The 12,987-nt window shown below is 41.4% G+C and overlaps 1 protein-coding gene across 1 annotated transcript; it reads right to left on the reverse strand.

Moving 5' to 3' along the window:
* Positions 1 to 632: 632 nt before the first annotated feature.
* Positions 633 to 9,358, reverse strand: LOC137277696 (major facilitator superfamily domain-containing protein 4B-like). Its single transcript, XM_067809576.1, has 3 exons — positions 9,263 to 9,358; positions 5,375 to 5,660; positions 633 to 2,956 (listed from the first exon to the last, which is right to left on the reverse strand). The coding sequence occupies exons 1-3, from the start codon at positions 9,326 to 9,328 to the stop codon at positions 1,608 to 1,610; spliced, it is 1,701 nt and encodes a 566-aa protein (XP_067665677.1). The 5' UTR covers positions 9,329 to 9,358; the 3' UTR covers positions 633 to 1,607.
* Positions 9,359 to 12,987: the final 3,629 nt, after the last annotated feature.

Below are 12,987 nucleotides of genomic sequence, written 5' to 3' on the forward strand. Positions count from 1 at the left end.
AGCATTCACCAGACAGGAGTTGATGATAGTGCCTGGCGACATTACATTACATCACCCACCGTGTGATGATCAGTTTGACATTAAAGGCAATATTTCAGAAACTATTTTGAACACACCTCAATCGCAGCCCCTTGAACATTGCCCAATATAGAATGAGAATATTAATACTTTCTGCTTATTTCACCTCATTCACAATCAGCTCTGGCACAGCTGGCTATGTTGGACGCTCATGATATGACTAACTATGCCAAGCGTGTACGCCTGTCTGACCTATTACCCACGTTCTAACGTTCACAAAAGTTTTCACTGTGACCCCACTTCAAGCTCCATTTGTTGGATTCTCAGTCCAGTGCTCTACCATCACACCGGCAAGTCGCAAGGTGGTTGCAGTCTGAGCTTAAAGGGTCTTGATGGCGAGCTCAATATTTCAGAAATTATTTCGCTTATTTTACTCAAATATTTGCATGCAACTCAGTAGCAGTATACACGATGGTGGGACTGTGATAGGGACCACCAAAGGCGTATTGGTGTTGAATTAAGCCTTTGGGGAGGACCTGTCACAGTACCGCTATTGTGTATATTACTTATGTACATAACAAGTGTCAACAGACGCAATCTCAGAAAACAACAAATGAGGATAGGCACTGTTAATATACTTTTCCTGATTATATTGTATTACATGTGAGTGGGTGATAATGGTTTTACGCCGCTTTTAGCACTATTCCAGCAATATCACGGCAGGATAGCACAAGAAATGTTTCGCATGTGGGGAATCGGACCGGGGTCTTCGTGACGAGCCACTAGGCTACACCACTAACCCTACATATTTCATGTACACAATACGTTATGAATACACAATGCAGTTTCGAAAGCGATCAAATGCAGCATATGTTATATTTGGGATTATACTTTCTTAGTAAAGTACAGATACGGGATTCGAAACCACACCCCAGATTCAGGCACCTAATCGCCAGCACACAGAGTCGGACCCCTAACCCGTTCACAGTATAGCTGAGAGGGTTAGGCGTCCAACTTTCTGTGCTGACGACTAGCTGCCTGTCTGTGACGGTGTGAGTTCGATTCCCGGATGTTACTAAACCAAACAAAAGTACTAGAATCTGTACGTTATCGAGTAAGTGCAAGTATCCTGACAAGCAGTATCTAAGCTGACGCAAATTAAGAAAACAGCAATTGATCAACTGGTCAACCTTTTTTGAAAGAGTCCTCATTCAGAGATATTCCCTTAGTGTGACGGCGTCCTGTAGATATTCACAACTGGTGCAGACAAATGATTGTCATTTCTTGGGTAACGGTCCTCATAGTGACAAGGTGATATGCAATCAACTAATTCACGACCAATCAACTAATTCACGACCAATCAACTAATTCCTCGTGCGATAACAATAGGTTGAATTCCGGATTCATTAAGGTCACCTTGTCTCCAAAACGACATAATGAATAGCGTGGTCAGATTTTTTATTCAGGACGTTGCACTGGTTCGGGCTGGTCCAGACTGAATTATCTGTAGGCAGATGTCACTTCCGACACACCACGGCGGGCTCAAACAACACAAACACGCTGAGGTAGCATATGAAAGAAATTGTGATTTAAGTTTTGAAACTTTTGCATCGCACCTGGACGTTTAACAGAATGAACATTAAAACCATAAATATAATTAAACTACAGAGTAAATACATAAACGCAGTGGGTCCAATATGTGTAAACATTAATCCTCCTAAAAACGGAAAGGCTAGGTTCCCTAAAGACACCGAAATCCATGAAAGAGCTACAAGTCGTGGCGACATCCCGACATAGTCAGCAGCCCACGCCAACCCTGCACCCTCGTAGGGACAGGAAAACACTCCCAACAGAACAGTGCTCATCCATAACATGGACTCGTAATACGGTGCTAGGGATGCGAGTAGAACTGACGACACCACTAAGCCTGCAAAATTGCCTATGATTATTTTAGCATGTCCCAACTGCGGTGTCAATATAGTGCTGATGATTCGTCCCAAGAGAGTGGAGATCCAGAACACAGATGTCATGTACACCATTGTAGACTTCGGAAGGTGCAAGTTACTCTCAACACCAAAAGCTGTCAGATAAGTTGCAAATACTATTGTCAGTGCAGTAAGAGGGAGATAAGATAGAAACAAGACGGTGTAAAATATCACAACCTGAAATCTTCCTCGGTTGGGTGCCTCCATTTCTTGATACCCCTGCCTCTGACTCTCTGTTAAAGCTGCAAAGGCCCAACGTGAATCCCTGTTCCACCAAAAGTAGAAAAAAGCCAATGAAGTTGGCAGCAAAACAAGCCCCATCACGACATAAGCACTACGTACATGGGTGTCACTTTCTGTACAGACCTCGGTTCCATTATCCACAACTCCATAATTGCTTCGACATTCATCTAACGCACTTATTAGCGGGCAGCACACCGATGCCATATACTGCACATCTTCACCGGTTGTGTTGTAGACTTGATGCTCCAGGATGTCACAAGCCGTTTGCCAGTTATAGTAATCTGTATCATCAGCTTCATGTGTCCGGTTTGATGGGCAGTTGGCAGTTGAGTTATAGGTCGCCAGCATCAGGGCTTTGCATGGGCATGTATGTTCTGTGCTTACATGGTCTACAATATAATGTCCTTGAGTTTCTTGGGGGTCCTTGACGTCAAAATGTCGAGTGACGTTCACACACACCTTCTTAACCAGAGCCAGATCTTCCATGGAGCATGAACCTTGCACAGAAGCTATTTCCGTCAGCATGGAATGGTACAGTGCGGACGAAAATCTGTTGTCGGTTAAGTTTGCCACATCTGACGAATCTCCATGACATAAGAAAGGTTCCACTATCAGAGGAGTAACTATAGCGCCTAGGGAACTACCGACTAGGATGAACTGGAACGCTGTGCCTTTGTCCTCCCACAACTCACTGCACACATCTATCAGAACTGTGGAAAGTAATAGGTCCAGTAAACATCATTTACAACAAGAGAAAATCACCAGGAATGACAAGCTTATTTATACCCGCAAGCTATGCTACCTGGATCTGCTGTGTTTTTGTGTCTGTGTGAGGTTTGTTTTGGTAAGGTGTGGTGTTGTGCTTAAGTTCACGGACTGACCATGCAGAACTATTCATTTCAAGAGTAGTGGTGTGTGGGCGGACTAACGCAGTTCTAGGTGTGCTTCTTGCATGCTTGATAATATGTAATGTCCGTTTCACAGACCACCCCAGGTTTTAAATATTTTGTTGAAAACTATCATTTGTGGCGTATAATCAAATAAAGGTAAATTGTAAACACAACATTTATGGTATAGTATTTTGCAAGTGAACTGACTCAGAAACGTTACACTAACCTATAAATGGATTTAAGCGTTGGCCTCATTTTAGTATTTTTGTAGTGATCAAGTTGCTGGTGATTTATTTTATGTCACGTTTTAAATTCATTCTGTAAATTACATCAAAACAGCTCAAATACATCATCACTAGAAATCATACAGATGCTTTCAACCTTTAAAATTATATATTTGTTATCAAAAACAAAATATCATCACAAATACACTTAACCCTAAAGCATGTGTTCTGCTTCATTAGTGTTGATCGAATGCGTTAAAGAGAGTTCGGATGTATGCGTTTATGGCAGCTCCATAACATGATCTACTGAACCCTGCATGGTGTTAGCAACAGCAAATGGTCAACACCTCTACTGCTGACTCAGGAATTATCAACTGCAAATAGACTTGGAAATGACTTAGTTATCATCAGCACATGCACACTATCAATTCCAAATGCTGTGATGATTCCGGGTTAGAATGGGCTCCCAACAAGTTATACCGGTCGATTTCAGGAACCGATGGTGTTTTATATTACTACTTACGAGGGATTGATATTTTTCATACGATGACCAAGGGCAAAATATCACTTTGTCATGGTAACGTGACGACATGAACAATGCCGTGACGTCACGGTTCTTCTGTGACAGTGCGTTCTACATGCGACGACGGCATGTAGAAAGATTGAAAATACATTTCTCCATGTTTAAAAGTACATTTAAGTTTTCTTTCCTCAATTTGACGACTTCGGTAAGAAACAGAATAGTATATGAGTGCTCATAACATACTATGTTTACGACACTCCTGCCTACGTATCGGTGTATCACTCGTTCTCGCTCGGGAAATACCAACATTTAAGCACTGGAGAGTAAACATAGTATGACATGGCCAATCATAATTTATAATATCGTCTATATGTGTTCCTTATTATTGGACCCGTGAAGGTCCCGGGTAGAATAGGCCTTCAGCAATCCATGCTTGCCATGAAAGGTGACTCTGCTTGTCGTAAGAGGCGACTAACGGGATCGGGTGGTCAGGCTCGCTGACTTGGTTGACACATGTCATCGGTTCCCAATTGCTCGGATCGGTGCTCATGTTGTTGGTCAATGGATTGTCTGGTCCATACTCGATTATTTACAGAACGCCGCCATATAGCTGGAACATTGCTGAGTGCGGCGTAAAACTAAACTCACTCACCTTATCATTGTTACATGACCAGCTCGTCGTTTAACTCAAACGGCAAAATCTACGGATAAGGTATTGTTTTGTAATTCTACACGTGCGAAGACTTAAAGTATTTGCGTTAAAAACTAACATTGAAGCGTCAATATTGTTGTGGGGGAATAAGAATATTTACATAAACCGATATGTGCTATGCCTGTCCTTATCACCAAAAATTGTGTGTATTTGTCTTAACTGCATATGCATACCAATTTGCATACTCATGATATGCAAATTAAATGTACTCCATGTCTGGAGTATTTGTACTCTCACTATGTAATAATTCATTTATGCAAAGGTGTGTCAACTTAGTGTTTTAGTCAGCCAGTGGCTTTCCGTGTTGTTATCTGATGACGTTTTTGGATGTTATCGCAGAGGGTTTGCTTTATGTGGGAGTAAAATTTGAAGTAATATACACCTGAAACTTTGTGGTGCAGACAAAACGAGAAACATAACCAGTCACGAGATTCTGTTTTCAACGGTTCCAAAAATGCTGCCCCCCCCCCCCCCCCCCCCCCCCCACACACACACACACACACACACACACACGCTCTTCATTGTGTAACGCAGGAGGAATCCATTTAGATTTGACTCCGTCTTAAAGTCAAAAGCTGTCGCAGCGCACTTTGTTCTCGGAACCGGTATAAGAAACACTGGGTCGAGGTAAAGCCCATATGGCCTGGTCAAACCCCCGATGTGACAACGGCACACAGCGCCACGCAGCGACGTGTGACAACATCGACCACGGACGTATTACAGTCACTTACATAGCTGCAAACATTCAGTTAATTTTGTTACAAGTTATTAGTACTTACAACAAGAAGGTATTGCGGAAATGAATCCCACCAATGCAAACATGATATCTACGTAGATAAAACTTGGCACAACTGGAATCAGGGTAAAGACAACCGATGCTAGCAGGAGAGCAATGCCCAGCTGAAGACGCTTGTGTCCATATTTCGAGAGTGCCAAGGCGAGGAACATCCCCAGTGTCTCCCCAACCCCACTGCTGAGTGGTATGGTGGAGAGGGTTTCCAGGTCCTGTTTCAGGATCAGCTGCAGATCCAGTAGAGTGGGTCCAAGGATGGAGTAGTTGATACCCTGATGGAGAAACGACAGAAGAATACTTGTACTTCAATGATGTTTATAGCAAATTTACCCATCACACTATGGTAACCCTTGAAGGACTTTCCTCTTAACAGTCAACTTTGACCGACACTCTGTCCACATCCAGACAATCTTGGTTAGCGATGCATTTCCACTGAATGTAGAAATTATAAATTGACAAATTCCAACTTCAGTGTTCATTCTATTCCAGGTCTTTGTCCCATTCGCACACTATTGTTCAACATTGCGCACTTTACAGGAACAGGCAGATCAGGCACAGATGGAAGTAAATGATCACGAGTTGTTTAGTCTCGCACGTCGAGTGAAACTCAAGTACGTCATTGGTTTTTCTTGTTTGATCTCATCTGGATTGAAAGTTCAAAAAAGGAAGTGAACTCATTCTAGTAACTAAATGGACACATCAATCTGACATGACCCACGATATTTTCAAAATGACCCACATAACTGAGGTCCGGTTGGCCATAGACTCACTTTTTAGAACTGCTTGAATGAACACTGTAGCCTTTTCCTGGATGAACAGTGTGTCACAAGAGACAATTCATGAATTCGTTTTTTGTAAATAACCCTTCATCCAATGATCCAATCGATCTCAAACTTTGGGTCTTTTGTCAGACAACCTAATTACATAGTAAATCACCGATTTTATGCATTTGTATGAAGGAATGTGTCTATGTAACTGTCAACAAAATAAACAGCAGAACGCTGACAGCTTGCAGAGGGAGGGAGCCAATGACCTGTAACAGCGGCAATGTTGGGTCAGAAAGGTCAACGGTTGTCAATGTAGGTCAGCTCTGCACGTGACAGGTATACTGAGGTGTCACGGGTTCATCTCTAGCTTATAGCCGGCGAATGACATCTCTGATGACCCTGACGTCAAAAGAATCTAACTTTGGATGCCTACGTTTTTGTACAATGAGTGAGTGAGTGAGTTTAGTTTTACGTCGCACTTAGCAATATTCCAGCTATGTGGCGACGGTCTGTAAATAATCGAGTCTGGACCAGACAATCCAGTGATCAACAACATGAGCGTCGATCTGCGCAATGGGGAACCGATGACATGTGTCAACCAAGTCAGCTAGTCTGACCACCCGATCCCGTTAGTCGCCTCTTACGACAAGCATAGTCTTTTATGGCAAGCATGGGTTGCTGAAGGCCTATTCTACCCCGGGACCTTCACGGGTCACGTCTTTGTACAAGGTTTTGTTTATTGGTTGTTGATTTATTTCTCACAATTTTTGGCACGATGTTCTTTTTCATGCCAAGAGCAAAGGTGCACGTTTCATGTAATCCGACACCTTAGAAATCGGTTTGCTACGTCTTTTTTTTTAAAAAACTTAAACACATTTCTAATTATATGTATAACATCATGTGAATAGGCTTTCATGATGACAGGTAGAAGAAGTCAATATTTATGATCCAAACGATCTGCCACTGTGCTGGGAACAGGTAACTATCATGATCTGCACGTGCATTTTCCTTCCTGACCCAACATTGAGATCGATTGGACGTGTACACATGTGCACATGCACGCACATATTCATATATACCTACACACACACACATATATATACACACACACACACATATGTGTGTGTGTGTGTGTGTGTGTGTGTATTCTCTCTTGTCGCCTACTGCCCAGATGCTATGTAATGTAAGATTAATATAACTCTTAGTTGCATTTAATTTAGTTAATAAAATGTTTAATAGACGTGAACACACTTTGTAGTCATATCATTGGATAAACCACCCTTTCCTGTTGCATACAAAGCCGTGATGTTGTATCTACTACTCTGTTATAGGAATAGTGTTATGTCTTATGTCTCATAGGCCATATCACCGGATGTTATGTTTTACTGACTGTTTGATGGTGTCTCTGTATGTTGTATATATAGCATATGACACAAATATACGTAATTTCTTCATGTTTATATTGAGTCCAGGGTCCACGTGCACATAGCGATCTTGGCACAACGGTGATCGTAAGTCTCGTACTTTACCGTCAGTATACAATAGTCTTAACGCTGAGAGAGGTGCGTGAACATGGATCCTGATGATGATGAGTGAACCAGGAAGATCAGCAACAGGGCTGCTACACAAGATACTGGCACTCCCTGTGACAGCTGTGTATACCAACTGATGCACTTCATGGACTCCTCATTTTTGTTTATGGATCGGAAACGGTAAACAACTCATTCATACAATACTAACTTTGTTTAGAAACACGCTTAGTCAAACCTGCATCAACGCTAATGGTTAACTCGGTGCTTAATTTACGAACTGAGTAACACTACATCTCTTCAAGGGCATGTCGCGATGCCTTGTGCAAAATCATTCAGACTTTCGATTATCCTGTGACAATAACCCTCCAGCACCTAACAAGCAACTTGAGTTATCGGGGTAATAATAATCACATTTGGGCGCTTCAACTATACATTGTGCATGGAGCGACGCACATGATAGATGAACCATCAATAATATTATTAACACTTAAACAGTGGCTAAGGAAAACATCACAAATCATGTTATTTTTTGCATTAAAAATGACATAACATTAAATGATGCTGTTACTGAATTCCAGTTGTGTACATTCCGTCAGTTGTTCTTATCTAGGTGTCCTACGTCAGTGTATTACTCTGTAATCATTCATGGACATTTGCCTTATTCACGCTGCATGAAGTAAATGAACGTGTACTAAAACATAGTAGTAAAATGATTCTACACGACCCTAGTGATTAGCATACAAGGATCAACAGGTCACTGTGCTGAAGAAATAGTCCTCAGAAATTGATTCTGTTCGGGGTAAACGACTAAATAGGTGAGAAAATCATTTGAACGGATCAATAAAAAAAACAATGATTGCAATATGTTCGCAATAGGTGTAAGCATGTACTCCCCTCCGATTCACACATTTTGCCCCCACAATTTAAATATTTGACTTCACACAGTAGTACCGGTGTCAAGCGAAGGAGGCCTGCAGACTCGGCCTATGGATACATTATAAGCATGAGTGACAGTCATATGGTGTTAAGAACATGTGCCCATGTAAAGGTCAAACTTGGTGACTGGGGTTTCACCTTCGGCAATGTGACCAGGCTACAGTAATCTTTAGAAAGTAGACATCTTATGGTGCTTAGCAATATATGCTAAAATGTAGGCTTGAGACCTATTAATGAGATGCAGTATTAAAAAAATGTCTTATTCCGTCAAGTATGTCCCTAAAGGCTGCATGAATGATGTCATCAATAATATGCCATATTAACTCTGTATGACTGATATAACCAACAATATGGCATATAAAGTAGGTATGGTTCATATCGCCCACAATATGCCATATTAAGTCTGTATGACGGATATCACAGACATTTTGCAATATGAAGAATGTATGACGGATATCACCAACAATATACAATGCAAAATCTGTATGATCGATGTCACAGACGATACGCCATGTAAAGTCTATATGACTGATTTCACAGAAAATCTATCATGTAAAGATTGCATTACTGATGTTGACGGCATATAACCAAGTGTTGGTGTGAGTGACCGTTCGGTAAATCATATTCACGCATACTTACCACAACAAAAAAGGCCCAAGCCATCCAAACCGTTTCACAAATCTTCGAGAAGACGGTGGCAGACATCTTCTGCCAGAGCTGTGTAAGTTTGTGATACATTATCCAGCTAGGTTGCTCAAGCATTCAAGCCTACGTGAGTCTGCATGATCTGAAAACTGTAAGACCCATTTGAACATCCGGGCATCTGGAGCTAATGGCGACATCTGGGAATTATACATTCAAATTGATTCTTTGAACTGAAAACATGGATATTGTTATTTTCCTGTCAGTAGTACAATGTACAAGATTTGCGCCGTTTACTGTGGATTAACGGCATGTTTGGAATCAAAGCTTATCACTATCAACAAGATGCTGCCCAAGGATTACAGCAACTCCCTAAACAATATGGACACCCACGCGGACAAGTGTATGTCAGTTGTACATCATAGTTAATACAACACGTGTTGCCTGTTTCGGATCCGATAGATGTTTTTGGCGTCGTCCGAATTCAGTTGGTTATTCAGTACCATCAGCAGATAATTTCGCAGTTTTATAAGAGTGAGTGTGCGAGTTTACTTTTAAGGAGCACCCAGCAATATTTAGGCTATATGGTGGAGGTCTGTAAATAATCGAGTCTGGACCAGACAATCCAATGATCAACAGCATGAGTATCGATCTGTGCAACTGGGAACCGATGACGTATCAACCAGGTCAGCGAACTAGACCTTCCGATCCTGCTAGTCGCCCTTTGTGGCAAGCATGGGTTGCTGACGACCTGTTCTACCCCCGTATCTTCACGGGTCACGACAAGCATGGATTACTGAAGATCAATATTCTAACTCGCACCTTCAGGAGTCGTAGCTTGATAAGAACATACACTAGAGTATTAGATGGGTAATACTTCAGAATCTTTAATAACATTGGATATTATCAGATGCAATATCTGTTTGCTTGATCACTGAAGTGATGGGGGATGTTTCAAAACTGGACAATTACACCTGTTTCTAAATACCGATGAGGTCCCATTTTAATAATGTTTATAAAGCTATTATAAATTATTATTTCGCATCTTAAAACAGACGAGTTAGAAATAGTGCACGGTAAATTAAGTCTAATTAACTCTTGACCATGTTCCGTTTTAGACTGAGTTTGAGAAGAACTCTTGAATTGTGGAGCAAATCATTTAGGCATGTGGATCATCCAATCATGACTGTTTTGTGTAGTGTCGCAAGGGCTTTACCCATTTGGCTACCCCACCGCTCCTCGTTTAGATGCAGCGAAATCGAAACAAGCTCTGTAGATGCCGATGAAGAGTGCGACAATTCTAGCATCATCCAGCTGTAACAGTCGTGTGGTTAAAGCGTTTCACAGAAGATCCAGGTTCGATTCGTCACATGGGTACAACATAAGTTGTTCTTTGGGCATGACGGAGCATGGGTTGATGTACCCTGTGTGTTAATGTTTTATACCCTGTCGTTATTTTGGTATATGTTAGTCAGTTTGTGAAATCAGTCATCTCGTGAAATGACTGAGAATCAGCCATTTCGCGTCATTTTGTGTAGCAACAATCAATATACTTTTGTTATATCATGAATGTTCACTTAACAACTAGTACTTAATCTAGAAAGTGGATCTCAATTTCTGCATCACCTATAGTCACTACACGGTTATGGCGACGACAGGTGCCCTTCACCCTGGCTCTGGAGCATTTGCACCTGTTTGTTTGACCCTCCCTGTGTCCAGAGCAGCCACACCCCACATACCCCTGTCCACGGCATTTAGATGAAATGATATTTAATGAAATGACTGAAATATATTGACTGTTGTTACACAAAATGACGCGAAATGGCTGACCGTCTAATGACTGAAATCTTTTAGTCATTTTGTGTCATTCGGTTCAGTGCGATTTTCTGTAGACTCGATCATTTTCCAACGGGCATATATACGTGGACAAAGTAGCCAAAAACATCGAATGATGTGCAGGAAGAATTATTGTTCAGATAATATTTCATTAATTATATTTCATATAACACGCTGTACATATATGGTGTGCTGCAGAAAAGCTAGAATACCCAGCCAATCACCACTCCAATCCAGATGCTTGGAAATGTGTTGAGTACATTAGTAATTTGCTGGCGTTTTTGTCTAACAAACTCGTGCATGTAATTAAATATGCTGAGAACAAAAAGTTAAGCACCAGCCTATTTCAAGCTGTTCAAACACGCTCTCGATGCCACGTGTCTTTGTAACAATATAATAGTGAAAACTATGAAAGGGACTCGGGATATTACAACCCAACATGCCACAGAAATCTGTTTCCGGTGTTTCACATGGGCGCCATGTCTCACTGTTCAGCTGCGTCGTCTATGACCATGATACTCGTGGTGACGGTTCTTCAGAAACGACCCGCGAAGATCAGGGTTAAAACTGGTTTTATGTTACAGTCATGTTACAACGTACTTGCGCAAATGTAATAACCCATCACGTAAATTGTAATACAAATTGACGTAAACTGTAATGTAACTGCAACTGTAAAATGTGATAAACATAATAATAAACAGTTTCAAACACACGCGTGCGTTTGGTTTCCGTTGCATTTCATATCTCATAAGCATGTTAGGGCAATAACTAAAGAAAGAAATGATGGGTTTTTTTTCAAATTTGGTACCAATGTATCGTGGCGAGATTCGCCGACGGCATATGGAGTTAGTGACCTTGACATAATTTGCAAGATCACACAAAAATGTGAGGTTTTTGCGAAAGTAAAACTCCAGAAACAATTGACCAATTTTTCTTAAAGTAATACCCAGATACTTTAGCAGGATGTGTGGACATCAGTTGAATTGGAGGACTATCAGCTTGATAAATAGCTCTTAGCTGTATGACGAAAAATTATAGTCGCCCTGATATATATTCGATATAAAATCTGCAAATGTTCTCTGCATCATGTTTTCGGAGCAAATATCTGAGGTCTTCACTCACACACACACGCACGCGCGCTCGCAGAGAGAGAGGCAGAGAGAGAGAGAGAGAGAGAGAGAGCTGCATTTGTATGAGACTACGTGAGGCTGGCTACATTTCGAACTCCCCACGTAGATGTACTTGTTAGGAAGGACGGACGGACGGACGGACGGACGGACGAACACACACACAGAGAGAGATATACCATATATACAGTTGTTCACTGGTCGCGAGGGGGCAATAGAATTTACGAACATAAACAAACCTAGAGGGTAGATGAGCCCATGGACTCCGAGGGACCAGTGAACAACGTATTTACCTTACCGAACACATTAATTTTAATTTTAAACTGTTGAATGCGAGGCGAATGGCCATTTTGCAGACGACACAAGGTAAACAGATTTAGAGTTATCTCCCTTCCATCGATTTTCAATCGCAAACATCGGTAATCTCCGTGCTTCATGCGTGATTCAATGTTATTCGAGATAAATAACGTACCACGATGAAGCGCCGAATTCCCAGCGATGTACATTGTATATAATACAATCGCCTGTAAGCGGGGTACATTTAAAATAATAGACTAGCACTTAGCCAATCAGAAAGCTACATTTGTGTGTGAGGTAAGACCAGTGAACAACTATATACATTGTATATGGTATATCTTAAATCCATGTAGAGTTTGAGGGGAGGGAATGTAATCTAACGGGTACATCTATGTGGGACGTTCGAAACGCAGCCAGCCTCACGTAGTGTCTCATACAAATGCAGCTGTTTTTAGATTTTAT

Source organism: Haliotis asinina, chromosome 3 (genome assembly GCF_037392515.1).
Source record: "Haliotis asinina isolate JCU_RB_2024 chromosome 3, JCU_Hal_asi_v2, whole genome shotgun sequence".
NCBI classification, from domain to species: domain Eukaryota; kingdom Metazoa; phylum Mollusca; class Gastropoda; order Lepetellida; family Haliotidae; genus Haliotis; species Haliotis asinina.